This window comes from Panthera uncia (genome assembly GCF_023721935.1).
Source record: "Panthera uncia isolate 11264 chromosome C1 unlocalized genomic scaffold, Puncia_PCG_1.0 HiC_scaffold_4, whole genome shotgun sequence".
Taxonomy (NCBI): Eukaryota; Metazoa; Chordata; class Mammalia; order Carnivora; family Felidae; genus Panthera; species Panthera uncia.
In genome coordinates this window covers 23,209,534-23,234,561 of record NW_026057585.1, presented here as the reverse complement: position 1 = coordinate 23,234,561, position 25,028 = coordinate 23,209,534, and the positions used below count along the sequence as shown (strand labels likewise).

Genomic DNA, 25,028 nt, shown 5'->3' with positions numbered 1-25,028 from the left:
GAACTGGATCCCAGGATTATGTACAAACCATATCCATAGTCTCTCTCACTTTGAGTTCAGGCATATGTCCTCATCCACACACATTCACAAATCACGAAAGAATTAATAATGCCAAAATAAAATTCATGAGTTTGTGATTATTAAATGAAATAGGTACTTTTGTAATATAGATGTTTTTGATGCTTCCTAGACAAAACAAATGAGAAACAGATGCCCTTCCAAGGGACAGAAAGATTGGAAAGAAAATAAAAACTATTTTGCAACCATAGGTCTTGCCCAGTAGTTGAATAACTACTATTTCTTGGTCAGGCAAATCTTGCCATTATAATATTTATGCCCTAATTAAAATACATGATAGACATTTAAACATGACTTCAAAAATATATTCTTACCTTATCAAGAGAGAAAGTTTTGGTCAGGGCAAAACCCCATCCAGCTTCAAAAGCTCTTCGAATCATTGATGTACTGGTAGCTGGAGTTGCACTAGCAAGACCAAAAGGATTTATAAACTTCAGTCCAGCCATTTCCACACTAATGTCCACCAGATCAATAGGGGTGTAAAAGAGGGGCAGTTCAGGCTTGGCAGAAACAGAAGCTCCATATTGTGACTGCAAAAAACAAAGAGTCAATAGTTGTTCTTGTATCATATCTGATTTTTCCATACAATCTTTTACAAAAATCACTTCAACACAGCATTTGAATTAATACAGATTACACTGGTCTGTTTACCATGATGAAAACTGGCAAAAAGTCAGTTAGCAGTGAATCAAATTTACATAACATCATCTTTTTCTAATTTAAAAGGCATTATAGAGGGTATTAACAGAAATAAAATCAATTAAATAAACAAACAAAAAAACTCTACTTAAAACATACAGAGATTCAAACACAAAAGGGAATAATTTCAGAATTTATTTCCCTGGTCCCATAAAGCAGCCTTTTTGTCTTAATTTGTGGAAATGTCTTTACTGCTCAGAGATATGGGCGACAGCAAGTCAGGGGGCCTAAATTCAATTTCCAGTACTCTCACTTCTGTTTATGAGATTTTAGGAAAGCCACCTAATATGTCCATGTCTTTTTCTCCTCCACCGTTTTCAGTACAGCAGCAGGAATGTTGGTTGCCTAATTTCCTACCTCATAGGGGTATTGGAAAATGCAGGAGATCATAAGCCACAGGAAGACAACTAATTTGGAAAGTGGGAAATGTACTCATGTGCATGAGGAGAGTTTCTTTTTTCAGAAACCAAACCGGCACCTAACAGTTAAGACCGAAACCTTCAACTGGCTCTCAACACTGTAAAATTACCTTTCTTAAAGGGACATTGTAGTCATGTTACCTTGCAGTATGAAAACGCTTATGCAAAGTGCATGGCACACTGAAGGAGAGTAGGTATTTGCTAATTGTTGTCTCTTCCTGAATGGGGACGTTATTAAAGATCTCATCTAGCCTTTGGTTTAATAAGTGTCTCTGTCTCTGTCTCCTTCCTTGTCTCCCTCCTTCCCTTTCTCTCTATTTATCTCTGAAAGAAAAATAATACGGGCAAATATAAAAAGGGTGAGTTTTCTAAGCTAAAGTGGTTACTGAATGGATAGAGCTAGTTAATTCCAAAGTAAGAATCCCTTTCTCTTGTGAACCATCACTCAAAGGAAAAGTTGTTTGAGCATAACTTTAATTTTACAGGAGTGTGTCTTATGTAGATAAAAATTGCTATGACTTGCATACAAATTATTTCTGGACCTCCACCATTTATAATGCAAAGGAAAGTTCACTTAATATGTAAAAAGGCATCAAACTTGTCAATTGAAAGACTAATGTGTCTCGTGCACCTACAGAGAGGTGCCTGATCACATCAAAGCTTCAAGTATGGCAGGCATCTTCTGCCAGGAATGTTCTGGCACATTTCTGAATATCAGTCAGTCCTGTTGTGAACATTAATTTCTCCTGTCCTCATGTGGAATTGTAATGCTATTAAAAAGATTATTAGCAAAGACAAAAGGTATAATGTAGAATATACGGAATTAATATATGTCAGTTTGATGTGTGTGTGTGTGCGTGTGTGTCTTTGTGAATTTGTACACGGGTGTATGAGGGGGGGAAAAGACCTTGATGTGATTTTCTCAACTGCAAAATCGTAGTTTAAATTGAATCAAGCAAATTTAGGCTAGACTTAGGAAGACTTTCCTAACACCACATATTGGTTAATACTGGGAAAAATTTAGATGCACTTTTCATATATGAGGAATCTCAGAAATTTCAGGCAACTTTGTGTCTGAGGCTAACAGCAGAAATGCATATGGCTCTATATTCTTTATTAGGTGAGGTGAATGATACTATGAGTTTTCTTTTCTTTTTAAGGTTTTGTAATGAAATATCTAATCTCTTTAATCTTACAGATGAACTTCTTAATAATCATAGCTATATGACACTAGGCAATGGCCCAAGGAGCAGATATGTATGTATAGTTCAACTTGCATTTCTTAGTTTATGTAGCTTACAATAAATAAGGCATTGCCCTGAAATTCTTAAGAAGGTTTCTGCCTTAATCTAAAAAGGAAATTATGTAGAAAAACTTTGCAAGATTTTCCTTAAGCTTCAAAACAAAAATATAAAACAAACCAAAGCAAACAACAACTAACAAAATATAAACATACACATAAAACTCTTTCAACTGAGAACTACAGCTTCTTATAAACTATGTATTTTCTTTTATTGACAAAATACTATTGATGTGTATGCATATATGATAGAATCTCAAATCTTTAATAGGCGGTTATTTTTCATACTGTGCCTACAGGGTTTTTGTTTTGTTTTGTCTTTGAGACTTTTTTTTACCACAGTGTGGTGCTACAGCAACCTATTCTGTGCAATCTCAGGATTTACTCATGCCCAATGTATGCTTCCTTTTCTGAAGTTTAAAAGCCTGTTCCCCTCTCTACCCTTGCTCAATCAGCTTAAGCATTTCAAATTTCAGCTCTCACCATGAGGCTAATTCCTCCCAAATCCCATTCATAACCTCCAAACTCAGATTTCCAAGAGACTTCAAGACCTTTGGATATGGATGTTGTGCTGTTAATTAAAACTCAACTGTTTCAAAGTGTATCCCATATTCTCTTCTAAAGAATATGTGAGCCAGATTTTCAATTTCAGACAATACTATTTTCCAGTTATCCAACAGTATTAGTAAATAACAGATGTAAGGAACAACCTAGATTATGTTAACTATACTGGAATTAAAACTAAAACTTAATAAAATAAAAAAAAATACTTAATTTAAAAAAAGAAAGAAAGAAACAACCTACATGGTGAGCTATGAAAATTAGTTCCCCAATAATACCACTGTGAAAAGGAATATTATACTGGCATCAGACTGATACAGAAACTGATACAGAAAAAAAAAAAACTGTATTGACATGAGTGACTTTTTATCCTGTACTAAGTGAAAAAACAATGGGTTAACATTATATGTAAATCCAAAAGTTTTCAGTAAAAAATAAGTAAACAAATAAATATTTAATATATGTTTGCTATATATTATTATATGTATTGCTATGCATCTCTCTGTTTATCCATCTATCATAAAGAGTAAATATAAATATCTTAACCAGCACTATCTGAACTGTAAGATGACTGTTAATTTTTAAATTTTGCCTTATTTTATTTTTTATACTTTCAATACTGACCATAAATTAATTTATATGCAACAAATAGAATTAAAGGTATACTAAACCAATTTTCTAAAAGAACAAATGAAAAACCAGTAAGTGAAGATCAAGGTAAATAGACTACCCCTTAGCTTCCTCCTCAGATTGTCCCAAATCAATCCTTTCAGCTATATTTATTATTATACATAAACTTAAAAATATTTAGAAGTATTAAAAGCTTTATTTTATAAAGAGAAAACTAAAGGTAAAGGAGATTAAGTGAGTACCTCTAAGTTATTCAGTTAATGACAAAGGCAGAACAAAATGTGTGTGTTTTTTTTTCTGTTTTGTTGGTCAGTTTTCCTTCCACTATCCTAAGCTATCTCTCAGAAATATAATGGTTCAGTCATTGTTCCCCCAAAATAGTCCATGCCACTCTGCCTCTGCACCCTTTCACATTCGGTATCTCTCTTTTGTACCCACTATAAAATTTCCTCATCTGAAGCACTCCCTGGCCACTATAGATAAATAATTTTATCTGGATTGCTCCTAGGGCATAAAGAAATAACATTCTTTCAATTTGTTAATTACATTGAAAATATTTTGTTATATGTTTTAATCACTAATATGCTAAAACTTATCCATATCTTCAGGAAACCAAATTTCTTTTCATAGCATATATTGATTGCTTCTATAAGGTAATGCCCATGTACTTAGATACATTTCTTTTTTTTTTTTTTTAATTTTTTTTCAACGTTTTTTATTTATTTTTGGGACAGAGAGAGACAGAGCATGAACGGGGGAGGGGCAGAGAGAGAGGGAGACACAGAATCTGAAACAGGCTCCAGGCTCCGAGCCATCAGGCCAGAGCCTGACGCGGGGCTCGAACTCACGGACCACGAGATCGTGACCTGGCTGAAGTCGGACGCTTAACCGACTGCGCCACCCAGGCGCCCCTACATTTCTTAACATTCATATAAAACTACTTTTGTTCATGTATTTACTCAGCAGGTACTTATTAAGAACTTGCAGTTCTAGAGATGAACAAAACAGACAGGTCCCTGGAGTTCACAAATAGAAAAACACAAATAAATCTACCAACCAACCAACCACACACAAAATTAAAACCCCAGATACTTCATCACACTGCTACATGTCTCCATGAGTTATCATGTGTTTCCACTAGCCTAAAATATAAACCAAGTCTTTCTTCACCCATCAAATGATTACTCATCTTTCCAAATTCAATTCATTTATGCAAGTACATGCTTCCTGGGGCATTTCCTTAATACATTTCATACCCTAGTCTCATATATCTAATTGTCATCTCTGCTATTTTGCAATTTAAAATATGTTCCTACCTCAGTAGTCATCACACTGTGCTGTACATGTTGATTTTCTCTTCAAATAGAACATAAGCTCCTTGAGGGAAGTGAGCATATCTTACTCAAATTAATATCTCCATTATAATTAGAAATATATGTAATATATATGTATGTATTAGGTATCATATATATAATTCTTACTCTTAAAGGCAACTCTGCCCTCTTAGAGACAAAGATAAGTAAAATCACTTTTTCACATGGCAATCCTCAGGTATGTTTTAAAGAACTATCATATTCTTTCCAAATTGCCTTTTCTCCCAGGCTAAGCATTTAGATCTTCATAATTATTTTTATGCTTTTTGATATTCTTGTCATCCTTTGTTGGATATCTCATTTACCATTTTTTTTTAACATTTATTCATTATTGAGAGACAGAGAGAGACATTGGGAGGGGCAGAGAGAGGGGGAGACACAGAATCCAAAGCAGGCTCCAGGCTCTGAGCTGTCAGCACAGAGCCCGACACGGGGCTTGAACTCACGAACTGTGAGATCATGACCTGGGCCGAAGTCGGTCGCCCAACCAACTGAGCCACCCAGGTGCCCCTCATTTACCTTTTATGTTCTGAAATTGAGAATTTTGCTAACATAGTTAAAAGGGTTAAGTACAACAACATAAATTTATGTGATTTCCTCTTCCTTTCCCTTTCTAAAACAAGAAACTGTCTTATGGATATTACCACGATCTCTTTGGTAGTTCAAAATATAATTAATAGAAACACCAAAAACAAAGAAAAACAAAAACAAAAAACCTATAGAATCAAGAGACTGAAGTGATAAAGAACTGAGAAGAGGACAGAAGAGGGAGGTAAAAACAGAGACTAAGGAAAAATTGAGATGTCCGGCACATTTTTAGAGTGTAAAGGTAAAAAGTAACATTTCTTTTATAGAAGCCATTGTTAGACACTAAAAGACACTGCAAATGAGAGGGACGTCTAAAGATGGCATTTTACAAAGTTTTCTTTGTCCTTCTCAGAATTTTTTTAGGGGAGACTTAGCGAAGATTTTAATCACTTATAACTCCATTAAAAATATTATCTCCATGAAATGCATAAACCATGAGAGTTCCCAAATTTATATGGGTCACACTTAAATTTTCTCACTTCACTTCCACCTACAAAATCCTTCAAGGCTCTTCACTACCTGCAGAATCCAGCCTCAGCTCTTTAGCATTATATAACCCTAGTTGTGACATGGGCTCCTCCCTGCTCCCCACACTTTCTAATCTCATCTTTCACTCTTTCTAATCTCATCTAGTACCATGCCCTCACAACATTTTATGCTTCCATTTATTAAATAACTTATCATTTCTCAAATAAAACAATATCATTAGTGTACCTATGCATTTTGACTTTTTTTCCCTTAAATGTCCTTTCCTGTCTGGCTTTTCTGCTTTGAAAATTCCAAGCAATCTTTCAAAAGTTAGTCCTGGGGCACCTGGGTGGCTCAGTCAGTTAAGCGTCTGACTTCAGCTCAGGTCATGATCTCACGGTCCGTGAGTTCAAGCCCCGCGTCGGGCTCTGTGCTGACCACTCAGAGCCTGGAGCCTGTTTCAGATTCTGTGTCTCCCTCTCTCTCTGACCCTCCCCCATTCATGCTCTGTCTCTCTCTGCCTCAAAAATAAATAAATGTTAAAAAAAAAAAAGTTAGTCCTGTTGTCATCTTCACTAGGAAACTTGCCCGGCTGTCCGCAAGCAAAGTTGTTCCCTCATCATATTCTGTACTTGTTTGCTTATATGTATGTGCCTCCAACCTAATTTAATTTAAGCACCTGGCATAAGACTTGGCAGAAAGATGCTCGAAATATTTGTTGAATACATCAGACTAGTGACCTTGGGTATTTTAGTCTCATTTTTACATCAGTTCCCAGTAAAATGATAATCAATTTAGGTGAAATAATCGTGAAATGCATTCCAGATACATATCCCATTATTCTATGATTCTAATCTGAATAAAATTCAACTTTTACCACTGGAAGACTGTTGAATTTAGCAAAGGCACTAAAAAGAGTTATTTAGTGCAATGGTAAATAACTACTCTGGGCAATTAAGTTACTATGTAAATGTATGCATTCTATGTCAGACACATACAGTGACATAAACATTCACTGATTTCACAATTTTGCTAGGAGCCAACTTAAAATGAAACATTTTTCTGCCCCACATGATTTTTAACTTCTGCCTTAGAATGGATTTGTTTGGTTGCAAGTAGTGGAAACTAGCCTCAGATGGCTGTTTAAGAGCGAGGGTACAGAAGCATCTTGTGAAACTCATGAACACAGCTAAACGTCAAGGAATGGCTCCCCTCAGGGAAAGCCAGATTATCTGTCTTTCCTTCACTCCTCTTCTTGTGCATCTAGTTTATTCTTCTGTCTCTGCCAATTGGCTTCCTCTGACTCTTTATGCAGAATGGTTGCTATTCCATAGGTCTAGCCCAGTAATTTTTAACTTTACATATTAAAAACATTTGAAAGGTTTTAAAAATTCTGATGTCCTGGCCAGATAGGCTCCGTACTAATCACATCAGAATCATTCAGAAGAAGACTCGAGCACTAGTAGTTTTTTAATACTCTCCAAGGAGTTGAATTATGCATCCAAGGCTGAGAATCACTTCTTTAGCCATGTCAATGCTCTCCCTAATTCCTAATTCTCAAATGAGACATTCAAGTTTGGCCACAAATGTGTTACATGTCTACCTTATTAAAATAAATGGCTACCAGGGGCCTGTTCAAGAGAATAAAGTATTATTACAAGGTGAGCAGATACTCTAAGAAGTGCCCATATGGGGACCTTTATCTGCTTCTAAGGTATCAATTCCGACAACCATCATTACGCCACCCAAATGTTGAGGCCTACTATAAAAATAGGACATTTGTTTACTCTCACAATCCATAAAACACTTGTCTACTTGCAAATAATACTTATGCCAGACCCACTGATAAGTGTTTTGTACTTATTCTCTCCTTATGATCACGACTATTCAAATTAGGCATTATTCTTCTATTGAAAATGAGGAAAATGAAGCTCAAAGTAAACAACAATGTCTCCAAAGATAAGAAGTTAATAATAGAGCAAGACCTGAATTCAAAGCTTACACTTTCTACATTACATCGAGCTGTTCCTGTTTCCATAAACATTAATTTTCTAAAGCATTAATGTCCTCAAAGTTGGAAAATGATCTGAGTATTTTTCATGATGCTTTGATTGAACATACAAACACAACACATGTACACACAAATTGAAAAACTATTATCAAAAATTTTTAAAAAGTATATTCCATTCAGATATTAATAAAATAATCAATCATAATACCTTTCATTTTGGAATGAAAATAAAAATAAATATAATCTTAAATTATAATGGCCTATTATTTCCTTATTGCATTATTATTTTTTATCACTGGTATTCTCCAAATATACCTGTCTGGGTCATGGAATTATACACAGAGAAATTTGCATGTATAATGGTTATGTTGTGGAGAAAAAGCAAATCACATCATAATAATGTATCCCAATTGCATTTTTCCCTAATTTGTTTTACTAGAATGAAAATTAAAAAAAAAAAAAGCACTGTTAAAAGCAAGCCTATTGGAAGTGTTATATTTGATTGAAGAAGGGAAAATAACTACTAACTATGTTCCATCCAATTTAAAATCATCAAACAGCTTGCACTTACTCATTTTATTTATATTTCATTGTGATGTAACTACAATGGTCCCTATCTTGGGGTACAGCTGCTCTAGAAGCATCCATTCTGAGATTATTTTAAGGCAAAGAATAAATAACATTGTATAGCTACTTATGACTAGATTAATTCATAGGCAGGATTTATGCATTAATTAACTCCAGGTCAGTTACTTTGCCCTTTGAAGAAATATCTATTGAGATTCCTCTCAATAGATAGTTCCTCAAACTTGCAAAGCAGAAATTCATTTGGATTAGCTGCTTCCATGGTGGAAAGGCCTAGGTAGAGTGACTACAATTATAACATAAAATCAGATTTCAATTCTCCATTTTGAGAAATTACTATTTGTAATGAAAATTTTAGAAAAGATATGAGGCTATGGAAAAGTTTCTAAAAAATAATGATCCCATTTTATTCACTTCTTTAAAGGATTATATTCACATCGCTCTTAATAAAATATTTGTAACCTGAGTGTAGAGAAAGGCCACAAAATTAAACATTAAGTCAAATCAATGTGTTCTTTTTCTTCATCTAAACATTACCTCCATCCCCAATTACCAGATCTTAAACAACTTAAAGTAGCATCATGCAAAAATTCCTTCCTCTTCAACAAAAAAACTATTCCTCCCCCAGTTCTCCCCATTTACTTTATGACATGACCATTCATTCATTCAGATTAAGCCCAAAATATATAAATCATTCTTGATTCTTCTCTTTCATTACCCATTTCTCTTCTACCATCAAACCTAATGACTCTATCTTCAAAATATATGAATCCATGTACTTCTATCTATAGTCATTGCCATCATTATCTCTTACTGGGACTATTTCTTACTGCTCTTTACATTTTCCTTGCCTCCTACTAGAATCTACTCTCTACTTTGTACCAGGACCTTTTAAAAACACAAATTTGATTATTTAAAACTTTTCATTCATTCAACATTGCATTTCATTAATATTGAGACTATTATAGCTTACAAGATCATTCATAAGCTGGTCCTGTCCCCCTCTCCAAATTTACCTTATGCCACCCTCTATGTTAATACACCTATCAGTCACACAGGACTTCCACTAAACTCTATCTTTCGCTGGGTGTCTACAATTGCTATCCTCTCTTCCTAGCATGCTCTTTTGTATTCTTTCGTTTCCATTTAAACTTTACTCCTACTGCCAGGTACCAGCTCTTTTAGCAACTGCTATGGACCTATTTGTATTCCCTCAGAATTCATATATTGAAGCCATAACCCCAAAGTGATATCATTTTGAGGTTGGGCTTTGGGGAGCAACTTAAGTTTAGATGAGGTCATGGAGGTGAGGTCCTCATTTTGGGATTAATGCCTTTATAAGAAGAGACACATGTGAAGACACAGTGAGACGGGAACCACCTACAGCTAAGAAGAGAACCCTCATGAGAACCCCACCATGTTGGCACCCTGATCTCAGACTTTCAGCCTCTGGAACTAAAAGAAAATAAATTTCTAGTGTTTAAGCCACCTAGTTTATGGTATTTTGTTATGGCAGCCCAAGCTGAGTAATATAGCAATCTAAAACAGAATCACCAATGAGTCAAGTGACCTTGTAAAATGTGCTTCCTAAATCTCATGTGCCCCATGATCTAAAATATTTCATAGCCATTTTTAATCTTTAAATGATATTTATGGAGTACTTACTATATAGTAGGCGTTGTGACCAGGTGGTAAAACACAGGAGTAAAAAAGGAACATTTTTCTGGTCTCATGGATTTTACATTACAGAGTGATGGAGGGAGAGGGATCAAAAACATAGATGAGAGGGTGTGTGTGTGTGCATGCCTGCGTGCATGTGTGATGTTGTGATTTATAATAAGAAATATATATGGGGGGGCACGTGGGTAGCTCAGTCAGTTAAGTGTCTGACTCTTGATTTCAGCTCAGGTCATCATCTCACAGTTCATGAGATTAAGCCCCACGTTGAGCTCTGGGCTGACAGCAGGGAACCTGCTTAGGACTCTCTCTCTCTCTCTCAAAATAAATAAATAAAACTTAAAAAAAAAGAAATGTATATTTGGTATTAATCCCGCTTCTAGTTCCTAAAACCATTGGAATTTCTGAAGTGATGAGAGCAATGAAGGTCTTTTTTATGTTAATTAATGGATGAAAGCATCTAAGGATGGGGGCTGGTTGCCAGGAGAATCAACCACTTGGTTAGAGGGTTGGAACTTTCTGTCCCATCCCCTTGACCCCCTGACCTGCAGGGAGGTGAGAGGGGCTGGAGGTTGAATCAAGATTTAATCAATCCTGACTATGTAGTAAACCTTCCATAAAAAACCAAAAGGACAGGGTTCAGAGAGCTTCTAGGTTGGCATATGAAGTGGAGATTTGGGGAACTGGAAGTTCTGCCATACCTTGCTTTGTGACATCTCTTCCACTGGCTGCTCCTGAGTAATATCCTTTTTGATAAACCAGTGATCTAGTAAGTAAAATGTTTCTCTGAGTTCTGTGAGCCAATCTAGCAAATTAATTGAACCCAAGGAGGCGGTCATAGGAACCGCTGATCTATAAACAGCTGGTCAGAAGTACAAGTAGTAAACTGGACTTACAATTGGCATCCTGAGTTGGAAGGGGTCATAGGAACCCCTATCTGTATATAGCTGGTTGGTGAAAAACACAAGTGGTAACCTGGGCTTGCGAATGGGGTCTGAAGTGGCAGAGGAGGGCAGAAGGTGGGATAGTTTTACAGAAGAACTGTGCTTACTTGTGGGATCTGATGCTATCTCAGTGTAGACAGTGATGGAATTGAGTTAAACTGTAGAATAACCAACTGGTGTCCAAGCATTGCTTTGTGGTATGGGGAACTCCTACCCCCTCATACACAAACATTGCAGTTGGGTTCAGGAACGCAAAATAGTGTGTTTTCAAGTGGCTTCTCCTCAGAAACAGAATGCAGAGTATGTGTGAGTTAGGGAGTAGTGTGGCTAGGGGCAAGGGAAGGTTTCCATTTGGTGCCCATGGAGGCTTCTTTAATAAATAATATCTGAGCAATACGAGAAGGTGAGCAGAGTCATGCATATACCAACAGTTTTGGTACACTCTCTGACTTTAAAATGAATGGTTCAATTTATCACCTGAGCTACTGTAATAAAATTGGTTTCTTTCACCTTCTACTAATTATAATATCATTCATTAAGAAAATAGCACACAGACTTTTACACAGAAGCTCTATGTCATACAACCCAAAGGGTTTGTTAAAAGGATAAACCAGTGAATTAACTTTAAGAAGTGGTTTGTAAGTTATCCAAAGCCCCCCCCCCCCAAATAATACATAACATGTTGACAAATTTTCAAAAGTGTCAATCAGTAGGGTAACAATTGCCATATTCACAGGCCCAGGGGCAAAGGTGGTGACGCTGCTGACAAGATGTCAATGTCTAGTGTAAGAAAAGCCTGGTGACCAGCACAGGGTGGTGCCTGACAGCAAATCCATGTAGCACAAAGAAGTCAGCATGATCAAGGTGAGAGTGATGAAGGTAAATAAAAGAGGCTGACATTTAAGAAAGGTGACAGCAGCAATGTTAAATATTAAGACTTGGAATAAAAAGCTCAAAATTGTAAGTCAACAACCTACCACGCAATACCTGCTTTTGTGTTAACCTATTAACCCCTGTATTTCTGGGAGAAGTCCCTGAAACAGGCTAAGGTGGGGATAGGATGCAGGGAAAAACTAATATAGTCGTTCAGGGGTCACTTCTGTGCCCAAATCAGGTTAGTAAGGCCACTTGAAAACTCATATGTCTCCTCTTTAAAACACCTTTTATAAAGGATGGCTGTGAGGATCACACAAGAAAAATTATAATGCACTGGTATGCTCATTTTCATCCTTCTGTTTCCAGGATCACTGTACCCCACCACCTGTTTTGTCAGCCTAAGTAGTTATTTATCATCAATGAGCCACATGAATTTGTGAAATGTGCTTCCTAAACCTCATGTGCCCCATATTCTAAAGCATTTCCTCGGCATATTCAATTTTTCAATCATAGTTATCAAGTGCCTACCATATGGTAGGCATTTTATTGGCCAACCATCTACTATGAGGTAGGCATTGTTCTAGGCACTGAGGATACCACAGAGAACAAAACTGACAAACACTCACTTTGAAGGCTATGCTCCCATGAGATGTTGTCTGGCATATGGTGACTATACAATGCAAGAGAAGTGATCCAAAAATGAAATAAGATCATTCTGAGGATTAGTTGCATGGATTATAAAAGCTCAGTGCCATTTTTCTCATCCCTACTCCGGCACAGAGTTCTCTGATGATTGGCAGGGGCTTACGTATGTGTTCTGCCTTGCATATTCTCACCTGAAGCTCAACCAAAGGACACCATGAAGATGGGGCAGGATGAACACTGAAAAGAATACTAGGGCTGAGAATGGAAAAACTTGGGCTCTAGCCCCTGAATGCCATTACCATCAACACCTTAAGAAAGGCATTACAGGGGCGCCTGGGTGGCTCAGTCGGTTGAGCATCTGACTTCGGCTCAGGTCATGATCTCAGAGTTTGTGGGTTCGAGCCCTGCATTGGGCTCTGTGCTGACAGCTTGCTCAGAGCCTACAGCCTGCTTCAGATTCTGTGTCTCCTTCTCTCTCTCTGCCCCTCCCCTGCTCATGCTCTGTCCCTCTCTCTCAAAAATAAATAAATGTTAAAAAAATTAAAAAAAAAAGAAAGGCATTACATTTCTTCTGTTCTTTTCTATGGATGTTGTTGCTGTCTTTATCTCTTTGGGGATCTTTAACATATTTATTTTAAATCCCTTTCATACAGTTCTATTATTGTTCTTTTCTCCTGAGTGAATTTTCCTATGACTTGAGTTGACTCTGTTAAAATCTGTTCCTCAGTTTTCTGACCCATATATTAAATGGCTGAATCAAATATTTCCAGGGTCATATCCATCTCAGCAAAATTCAGCATATGTTTTCTAATTTTTAAAATGGGGTGGGGGAGGAAAGTAGTTACTCTGGTAGGTGTAATTTTGAGTATAACGTGAATGTTAAGCCTCTAAAAAAATAATCAGCATATAATGGGTATTCCATAAATTAGATTCTTTATTTTTAACATACATAGCTTGGGTTTCAGAACCATAAAAAACTATAATCTTGTCTTTTTTTTTTTTATGGATAAAGATAGTGAGGCTCAAGATAATGCATGTGAGATTTTAACAGCTTTAAGTCCTTGGGGCACCTGGGTGGCTCAGTTGGTTAAGCGTACGACTTCAGCCTAGGTCATGGTCTCACCATTCCCCGAGTTCGAGCTCTGCATCAGGATCTAGGCTGACAGCTCAGAGCCTGGATCCTTTTTTGGATTCTGTCTCTCTCTCTCTCTCTCTCTCTCTCTCTCTCTCTCTCTGTCTCTCTCTCTGCCCCTCCCCTGCTCACGCTCTCTCTCTATCAAAAATAAATAAATATTAAAAAAATTTTTTTTAAAGCTTTAAGTACTAGAGCTGAGAATTCCACCTCTGTGCTCCGAATTATAAGTGAGATAATCAAAAGGCAAGGTAACATTCCCAAAGATCCAAAGGCAGAATTAATGAGCAACTAAGTTAGGATTTTAACCCAGCTCTCTTGACTTTTAGGTTTTCATTATACCATTTGTATCTAGATATTTTTCAATCTGATCTTTTACAACTTGTATATGGACTTTCCTAAAAAACTGAACACAGAGGAACACAGTTCTGATTAAGTTTTGCATCTGAATTTTCCCCAGCAAGCTAAAGGTTCCAGTGCTTTGTTCTATTGTGATATTCCCTCCCCCCATCCACCCCCCAGTGCTACACAGCCCCAGGCAACAAGGTTTTGGAGATTTGGCCTTGAATTCTTAACACCTATAGCCCATTTGGACCCAACGACTTTGCAGTGGCTAATTTCTTTCATACTCCCTCAGCACATACTGAGGTCAGGTTCAGTATGGCATAGATCAGATTTTTCAGATTTTTTCTAACCATTCTAATCTTGAGTTATCTGCCTGAACTAGCAATCTACTGCTGTATTGGTAAGGATATATTCTGCCTTTATGGAGACAATTTCATTTTAAATTACTTTTCAGGTCAAACGTTGCCATTTAATAAAGGTTTGGAACCCTATATAAAGTCAATAAAAGGCATTAAAATTACTTATTAGTCATGGTATTTTCTTTCCCTATCACCAACTAGATAATTTTGTTTTCATAGCTCCATTAGATAAAGGCTCATTCCTCATTTTTTCCCCCTTGATTTCCTTTTATAACATATAGATGTTATAAAAAAGTAAATTCCCCTTCATACACAAAAAGCTATGCATTATTACAAATAGAAATTTTAACAGAAATAAGTGTCAAGCTTCCGATTCTTAATAATTATTTTAAAATATTAGCTAGGGACTACAGCAAAAATGAACATGACTCGACCATCAAAAAGGCAAACCCTATAGACCATCTATAGGGTTTAATGTATGCTTACTTATAAACAAAATAACTTCATTTTTCAATGACTATAAGCAAATTTAACTTTACTATTTCTCACTGGAAGGGATAAAAATGAGAACACATGCACTTTCGATTCTAGTTCTGTCTAAAGGCATAGTTTCCCAACAAGAAATTGGGCTGAAGTCATTTCAATAGAGTGATCCTGGCCAAGTGGAAAAGCTTAGCATGGAAACAGCATTTAGCCATGACATATTTCAATATTATTTTTTGGAGTCTATCACTATCTCAAATTGAATCCATTATGATTTAAAACTGCCTTTTTATTGATATTCATTGTTTTTCAACCTGACAGTGACCAATGATTCATATCAATCTTCTTTTAACACAGGAATTAAAGAGTTTGCAATATATCTTAAACTGAAGGACACTTTTTCAATAGGTCTCAAGATTTTAATACAGTTGTCATTTGAAAAGCCTTACGTCCTCTCAGTTGGAGAAGGGTTTAGGGAAGAAGCCAGCTCCGTTGATAAGATTGTTTTTATCTGAAGCAGTGAAGGATTCAAAAATTAGTATGACATATTATGATGCCTCTTTTTTTTTTAAGGCATTTTTTTATTCTCTAAGTGCAGGAACACTGCAGTTGGCTGTCAATCATTAAACCACAAAATGAAGTCCTTTGCCTGGCAAGGAGATCTGCAACTATACCAATACTGGTAAACTAACCACCAAATTATAGCCTTTTCTCTTGCCTCACCCAGATTTCACAGGGGCTGCACACCCAAATAAATGCCTCTTGGCTACCCATTCATCTAACAGCTGGAAAGATGACACTTGACATTTGGAAACTTTCCTGTGAAGATTGCTGCAAGGCTTTCCCATTAGCTTCCTGGTGAGACTGTAAGGTCGAATAAGCTGCCTCAAAACCTGCAAAGGGTAACGGAAATACTCTAATATTCAGCCTGTGCAATTTAAATTTCTAATTCTCAAATCATAGTTCTTCAGATATTGTAGAAACCACTGGTATATTTCAGGGCAAAAGAATGCCTTTGAAGATGTGAAATTAAAATGATATTTTAAGCAATGATAATGATAACAAGTGTCTTCAAAGTTGACACTGAAGTTCTTCTAAGCAAGAGACTTGGGCATAGAAAAGTTATTCTAAGTTTGTTTTCTAAAATCCCAGACTGTCATATTTTTAGCAACTGCTCACCTTTGTAGAGAACAGTAATCTTTAATATGAGCCACAGTAGCTATCATCCTTTAGACTTTATTTTCACATCATAAAAATTATCAGAGATAGCTTTAAAATCCTTACAATCCAACAGTGCAGGTTCTTTTTGAAAGTCAGTGAGTCCAATATAAAATAAAAATGTAAATATTCCATTATGAAGAAAATACTGTGATCTTATAAATCTTTCAGGTATAAACATTTGCCTTTGTCCTCTTTAGAAAGGTAATTCCTTTAAAAGAGATCCCCAAATCAAATAGTTTTAATAACCTGACTGTTCACTGAAGATATTAGAAAGACAAAATCCCTCACATAATCTCCAACCCTAAAAGTGGCAGAAGGTGAAAGATTTCATTTATTGATAAGAATACACATAATTCAATTAGCTTTATAGCAATGATCCTTTCGTACTGCACTTAATTTTTAATTCCCCATCTTCAAAGTGTCCTTACAATTTTCTATTCTTGTTTGTTAACTCAGTATTTTTCATGTGAAAGATTGACAAGAATGAATAGGCCTCTCTAAATGTTCAGTCATATGTCCAAAGGTAGATAAAATTAATAATATGATTAAAAAGGAAAATGAAACATTTAAAAAATATATGCAGAAGGGCATTGAAGAAATAGGAGACATGAATGATGTAACTTTCAATCTTGAATGAATCACCATCTGGGACTGAAATCACTTTTTAAAAGTCAATTTAGTAATGCTGAATTGTACCTCATTAGCAACAATGACAGATAGGGATTCCTATGGATGTGCATCTCATGGCCTCAAATCACAAACCAACACTAGGGCAAGCCTAGTTTTCCCATGCCATTCATTCCATCAACAAATCCACCGAAAGAAGTCACAGCTCAAAGAAAGAAATGGAATAGTTAGCAATGACTGGACTCCTCCTTTCTCTCTTCAAACTAAAATCACAACTACCAGTTTGTACTTACTCGCTCTATGGTGGGATTTTGGCATGGATCTCTCTCCATTAGGTACTGAAATCACAAATTCATTTCACATAGCCTATTGAACTGCCATCAGATGGTAATGACTTTCTGTCACTCTTGACCTGAGGCAAATTTGAACTAGTGACCAAGAGGTTAAAGGCTCTGTATCTCATTACTAATCCCCTGAGACACCTAGTTCCCTCAACAACTACTGATTCTTTTACACCTCAATCAAACCAAAAGAAAATACACAAAAACCTCGAGCAGTAGAAAAGTAGGTCATCAACGCAAGGAATTTATGATAGTTTTGAAGAATTTTACAAACATCTATTTTAAAATGTACCCATATACTATATACAACTGAGTAGAATCACATTAACTGCTACAGAACTTCATTATAATCTTCATTAAAATATCATATAAGCCTCACTGTAGAGCTGGAAAACACTGTAGAGAGGTAAAACTTAAAAGACACCTGTGCTCTGTGATTTTATAGGTTACAAAAGACATTTTAGTCCTAGTATGAAGCCAGAATATTTGTGTCTATCTTCTAAGATTATTCTGCCACAAGAATTAGTTTCAAGGGGAATTGACAAGCTGGAAGGAATAACATAGATTCATAAATAAAATCAAAACAGTATCAGGCACCTTAACACAGATTCTTATTATAGGAATACAGCATATTAAATAAAGGATAAAGTTTGAGGAAGAAAAAAAGACTATCATTTGGGAGGATGCACATAGACAAACTCATATATGTAGTTGAACCATTGAAACTAAACCAAAATTAACTTTTTGTTGTTGATGAAAGCTGACCTCAAATGGTGGCAGTGAATAAATAATATTCTGTAACCATTCAACTTCAATTCAGTGACTCCCAAAGTCATTTGTAAACACAGCAACCAGAAGGTTTTTTTGTTTTGTTTTGTTTTGTTTTGAATGCTTAATGTCCCAATGCCTCCTTTCTTATTCTCTGCAGTTCTTCATAGTCTTTGAATTTCACAGAAAGAATTCTACCTGGAAGAAACCAGGTCTTCTTTTCCTTTTCATTATTTACCTATATTTGAAGAATCTCTATATAATTTCTTTCCTTTATTTGAATTTCTATCCCTTCTTCTATGCTTTCCATATTTATTCTTCCACTAATAACGCTTGTCTTTTGTCACTCAATATTTATCTTTTTACCACTACAAGTGCTTTCCTTGCAGCAACATGTATATTTAGTTGATCCCTTCCACTACTAGTAATAAATATTGTGGTGTTTTAATGTTGTATCTAAGGGATAGTAAATTTAAATTAATAACATGGCTAAGGATTGCTCTAATGATGTAATCAAACCAGTAGGTTTTGAGATGATGGTTTCCATATATTTGGAACAATTTTATTTAACAAAATGTCCTATGTTGGTAAGATCATCTTCTCAGAACTACCAGGACTACTTCAGGGAAAACAAGCCTCTTATCTAGGATTAGAATTTAGAAGAATTTAACCTGTATTCTATTTCCACGTTGGTTCTTAGTAGGGGATGTACCATGACGAGATACACTCGATGTACCTCTATTTTTTGTAATAAAATTTGTTTATATGTTAATACTAAAACAAAGTAAATTCCCAACCTTCTAAACAATCGTATTTTGGTAAATTAGTAACATTTTTGTAAATTAACAATGACACTTTGTAAATACATTTGGTAAAGAAGGACCTTAGACACTTTATAGGTTCCCTTAACAAGTTGGTTGCATCTGACAGACTTACTGGATTAATTTCTTCTCTCCATTCCCTATGTGAGACATACAAAGGGAAGACAAGGAGTGTTGAATCTTTGTAATGGGTAGAGTACCCTGTGTGCCTATGGACTTCTTATTCCACCACTGAGTTGTGTATTTATTGAGTCAGTGTTATGTTCCTCACCCCATTTGTGTTGGTTATAAATGTAAAATAAAATCATATAAATTGAAGAGCTATAGGAATGTGAAAAGAAAGGGGCTAATTCTGTGAAAAATAAGTTGAATGCTTTCAAAAGATATAATAAAGGGGAGTTGATGAAAAAAGAAGTCATTGCATCAAATAAGATGTGGGTTAAACAAATGAAATGACAAAAGACAACCATACAAAAATCCAGAAAATTGCTTGGTATGTTTCTTGAAGGTAATGCTCTCCACTTTAAAAAACAAAACTAGAAGTTGTAGGTGGTATATTATGTATAGGTTTACACAAGAAACATGATAGAACTGTAACCCTTGGCTACAAAAGAATTCAACCCTGCTTTTTTTTTTTAAAGAAAAATGAAAAGGAGAAAATATCTATGTTTTAAAATAAAATGATATGTTTAACAATGTATATATCCTTTTTACAATTTCCACTTTGACTTTTTCAAATTTATCAACTAATTATTGATTTTTGTTTCATAGAATAAGAGACCTTTTTTATATTCCTATGTTTGTTTTTTAAAGGAATGTATTTGATTTAGACAATTCATTGTTAATGAATGTTTTGGATTTACCTATATAATTAAAATGCTGCATCTTTATCCTCAATTAACAATTAGATTTACATGTTTAATTATATTAATTGAGCTAACTGTCCCTCTTTTATTTCTCTGGAAGTCAGGAGATGTGGAATATTAATAATCTTAGAACTTTTCTAGCCACTTATTCTGGTTAAGGTATATATACACTTTTTAAATGGTTATTTATTTTTGAGAGAGAGAGAGAGACAGAGAGAGAAAGAAAGCATGTGCACATGGGAACAGGGAAGAGGAAGGGGCAGAGAGAGAGAGGGTGAGAGAGAATCCCAAGCAGGCTCCACGCTGCCAGTGTAGAGCTTGATGTGGGGCTCAAACCCATGAATTATGAGATCATGACCTGAGTCATGACCTGGGTCATGGTAACCAAAAAATGTACAATGTGTAATAGAGGCTAAACAAATAGTAGTAATTATTACAACTAACAAGTAAATATAACAGTTCGTTCCAAGGAGGATAAAAACCAAGGACCACTTCTTTCGTGAGTCTTCTCTAATAACTCTAGCTAACATTGATCTCTGTCTTTGACTACTTTAGTACGTATTGGTTTCACTAAATTTAGCTTTCCTTCCTGTATATCATATATTTGTTTTCTATTTCACATTGGTAATCCTTGAATTCACATTGTTGTAAGCACCTTTAGAGAAGAAAGGTCATAGTTTATGCAGCTAATTTCCTTTTTTCCCAGTACAGAACTTTTATCTATCCACCTGTCCACATACATGTGCCCATACACACAGATACATACACACAGACCCCCACACGTGCACACTGGTTAAATAAACAAATCCACTGGAAAGACTCAAGTGAAAGTGCAAATGAATTTTAAAACACATTTTTTTTGTGTCGCTATAGTCACTCTTTCAGTTACATACTCTTTCTTTGGGTACACTACCAAAATTATCTCAGATATTCAGTAATTCTTATTTAAGCAGAAGAAAAAAACAAATAAGCCTGGACTCCTAACATCATAATATTATAAACAACAAAGGTGAAGTCATATTGGATCACTTATTGGTACCACTAAATAAAGACAAGTAAGTTTCATATTAAAATAATGACTTTTAAAGAGAGAAATGTTGACAAATTGGAAAATGTTTTTCTCTGTATTAATACAAGATCTGACACTCTCACTTTTTATGCAAACAACTCCTACCACATTCCTGCCTCATTACATACCTCTGATTAAAATCCTAAACTGGGCATTCTTATCATGTTCTAACCCCAGTATAATTATAGATCTTTTCTCTCATTTTTCCTACGTATTGTCTATGTTTAGGGACTCCACTAACCCAGAATGCCTTTTGGTGAAATTAAAAGAAGCCATTGTACAGGTGCAAGGCTTAAAGAAGCAGAAAGCACCTTTGTGAAAATTCAAGGAAGGCACTCCTTACTCTGAATAGAAGCAGCACAAAAGATACCATTGTTAGGTGAGTGGAGCTTGGTCAGATTTCAGTCGAGTGCCCGTTCTGTGAGTACCCCTGGGCAGTGAGTAGGATCTATAGTCTTATCTGGCAGCCCCTTTAAGTTCCAGTAGTTCAAATCACTCAGGTTTTCTTATCCTCCTTCTTTATTTGTATCTTGATTTTTGCGAAGCCTTTGCTGACTCCACATTCTATACCCACATCCAGAGAGAATCAATCATTATCTCTTCTATGTCATCCTGTGCCATTACATTTTTTATTAGTGCATTTATTATATTGTATTAGATGTATGTTTACACAACTGTCTTCCCTACCAGACTGTGAGATTTTTAATGGCAAGCTTCATGTTTTAATTCACATTTATAAATCTACTGATGAGTACTATCTAAAGAAGATAGCACTATTTTTTTAATGTTTATTGAATGAATGAATTAATTAATTAATTAATGATTCCACGCATGAATGACTATGTGGATAGGCAGCTGGATGTATATGGATGAATAAATAAATGGCTAGATAAAATGCTTTTATAATTACCTGAAATAGCTTCTTTAAATCTTCATCTGTTAAAATCTTATACTATTTTTCTATTCAAAATCTCCTATTATATATTTCTTCTCTAATACCATTTTAACAACTCTAATTATCATTACTCATTTATTAATAAATAGTTTATTTTTCCCTGAAAAGACCATGCCCTGAAGTGATGAAGTAACTTGCCTGAGGTCACATGGTTCAAAACTGTTAGAACTGGGTTTGAAATCAGGTCTGTTTAATTCAGAGTCTAAATTTCCAGCTGCTGTATTTGTTACCTCTCTTCATTTATTCACTTTGGTACTCTCCCAAAGCCAAGTGCCTTGAGTCCAGCAGCTGGTACTCAATAAGTGGTAACTGGTCAAATTAACTAAAAAAATTTAAGTGGAGCTCTCTTCAGACAACTATGGGAATTACTGAAATCCCAACAAGGATATCTTTAAATAATCGCATGTGTCTGAAAAAGCATATTACAAATAAATCCAAAGTATCCAATCGCAATAAATGTATGCGTGAATTAATACTATAATGTGGGTATTAAATCATTTTTAAAGTATACTATCTAATGTTACATTTCCTCCCAAACTAACACAAAACATAAGACAAGCAGTGATAAACCTTCATTCATGAATACATTAAGGCATTATAAAATTTTTCTTAACGAATGTTGCACTTGAAGGAAACATTATTTATTTACAGTGCTAATGAACTTATATAACAAACTCATTAGATTTCTTAACTCCTCTTTCAATTCCTTTAAAATGAATTATCTCACTCTATGCATTTCTCCTATTTAATAGATGAATATGCTCTTTATTTTGAGGGCATAACAATACACAAGCATGGTCACTGGCTTGTGCAGAGACAGATCAGTAGGCAGGCTTCCCTCAGGAAACAGCACTACAGAACACAAAGGAGCAACGTGTTTCTGAAAGCAGAGGAAGACTCAAAGGCTGAAGGACAGGTAGGATCTAGACAGATGACATGAGTGGAGTAGGGGAAAGGCCCAGATTCAGGAGAAATCTTGGTGTGCTGGGGAAAATTCAAGTTGGCATCATAAGTTAAGGAGTTTGGGCTTTATCTTGACTGCAAAAAGGAGCTTCTGAAGGGTTTTAAATGAGGAAATTAGGATCAAACTTATACTCTAGAAAGATGACCCTGGTGGCAGCATAGGCTCATCGGATTTGACAAGGGAAGAAGTGGAGGCAATTTGAAGAGGTGATAGAGGCCAGAACTAAGTTAATGACAGTGTGGAGAAATAAAAATCTCACTTTGTCTATATGTTCCTTTTTAGTCTTATCACTGCTTAGCACTTTGCAACCAACAGGCAGGAAGGTGGAAGTGTTGATTTTACTTGACAGAGATTTTACCTGCCTTCCATTTCTACTCCATCTTTAAAATGCAATTCAACACTTTGTTTGACAAGTCTAAAGCCTTCAGCCAAATCCAAAACTCTTACCGGTCACAAATTTTTTATTTTATATTTCAAACACTATCGTTCCTAGCAATATGTATTTTTAAAGCATGTGCACTTTTCTTTTTCATCATACCTCAAAGTCTGTTTCTTTTATGGGTAAGAAGAAGCTAAGTAAAATGACTGCTCATTTTTTTCAGTACACATTTATTATATTCAGGGAAGTAAAAAGATAAAAGTAAAGTCAAAAGAAAAACATCTTTAGAAATCCTTTCGAATGAAAATTGTGAAGTAGTACAAAACCACCACAATCACAAAGATAGTAAATATTCTCTATGTACTTTAATTTAAAATCTATAAATAGATTTAAATATTTAGAAAAAAATTAACACATGCCCTTTGCACTGTCCTTCATTCAATTTTACCTTTCAATTCTCTTTAGCATCTCTGCCTTCCCATCATTTTTAGTTCTGCGAACTGAATTCATGCATTCACTAGGTTGAAACCTAGCATAAGAGCCTTCTCTCTCATCTCCTGACTCTCTTTTCATTTCTTCAAGAAGTTAACAGATCGGTCAGTGAGATGTCTGGTCAACCAAAAATTGTATTTGGCCCCAAAAACAGGCAAATTAAAATAATCATATGAAAGAGTCATTACAGAGATAGAATTGACCAGATATACAAGAGAGAGAAGAGGAAAATAAAATTTGATAAAAAGTTCCTAAGTAAAGATGTACACAACAGTGTTATTTTATATTAAGAAAAAGGTGTGTGTGTAAACACACTAGTGTACATCTTCCAACCATATTTTCTTTAGAAGTATCTCTTATTCTGAGACTGTGTTGTTTCCTACTTCTCTCATAAACTTCCTTACTAATATATTTCTTGTATATGTAATATAGTAAATGTTATAACATGTTTAAGGGCTTACTTTAACGCCATTACACAGTGAAATAAGAAGATGTCAGCCCTATTTTGGTTTTGAAATTGATTTGAAAACTGTATTAGTCTGAGTAATCTAGAAATCAGTAATCTAGAAGTCTGAACAGGGGTACCTGGGTGGCTCAGTCAGTGAAGCAACCGGCTTCCGCTCAGGTCATAATATGGTCTGTAAGTTCGAGCCCTGCATTGGGCTCTGTGCTGACAGCTCAGAGCCTGGAGCCTGCTTCGGATTCTGTGTCTCCCTCTCCCTCCACCCCTCCCCTACACATACATATTCTCTCTCTCTCTCTCTCTCTCTCTCTCTCTCACACACACACACACACACAAAAATAAACATTAAAAAAAAATAGAAATCTGAGGAACACTGATGTAGAGGATTTGAAGCTGGGTACCAGAAATGTTAAATACTGGAGGTGGAACAGGTTCGGGAGCACATATTTAGTTTAAAGCAGCGAATGAGAAGTGTAGGTAACCAAGTGGAGATGTCCAGTGAGTCTGAAATATACATCAGCACACAAGTAAAGATTTCCAGTGGACAGCTGAACATGGAAGAACACAGATGGAAACACAGATGAGAGAGTTATGCAGGAGAAGGTGCAATGGGGATCCTTGAGAGTACTGTGACAATAAGTAAAATGAGGAAGTAGAACTACAGGGTGATAAGTTTTATGACGGAAAGAGCAAAAGGAGCCAATTTAGGAGTCCATCCTAGCCTGTCAAACAGCTCCTCTGTGTACGTCTGAGGCCATGGGGACTCTCCAAAGTACAGGTGCTCCAGAGACTGGAGCTGGAGCCACAACCAGCTTTTCTGCTTTGGGTTTCCAGGTTTCTGCCTGTTAAATTGCATTCCTTTTCCTTTTTTTTTTTTTTTTCCTAGCCT

General features: G+C 35.7%; 1 protein-coding gene and 1 long non-coding RNA gene across 9 annotated transcripts in view; one reads left to right on the top strand and one right to left on the bottom strand.

The window, feature by feature from the left end:
- DPYD (dihydropyrimidine dehydrogenase) overlaps positions 1-25,028 on the bottom strand; it is an 848,382-nt gene that overhangs the window by 395,272 nt on the left and 428,082 nt on the right. For all 3 annotated transcript variants that reach the window (XM_049618417.1, XM_049618415.1, XM_049618416.1), the window contains one exon: positions 393-608. In XM_049618417.1, coding sequence (XP_049474374.1) covers positions 393-608 — 216 coding nt within the window. The remainder of the gene's footprint in view (positions 1-392; positions 609-25,028) is intronic.
- The window catches only part of LOC125913353 (uncharacterized), a 47,319-nt gene continuing 42,519 nt past the window's right edge, over positions 20,229-25,028 (top strand). For 4 of the 6 annotated variants that reach the window (XR_007454991.1, XR_007454987.1, XR_007454989.1 and 1 more), the window contains exons 1-2: positions 20,229-20,316; positions 21,115-21,265. This is a non-coding gene — a long non-coding RNA (uncharacterized LOC125913353). Of the gene's footprint in view, positions 20,317-21,114; positions 21,266-22,416; positions 22,758-25,028 lie in introns of those variants that run through there. The other 2 variants (XR_007454990.1, XR_007454988.1) reach the window with 2 other exon arrangements.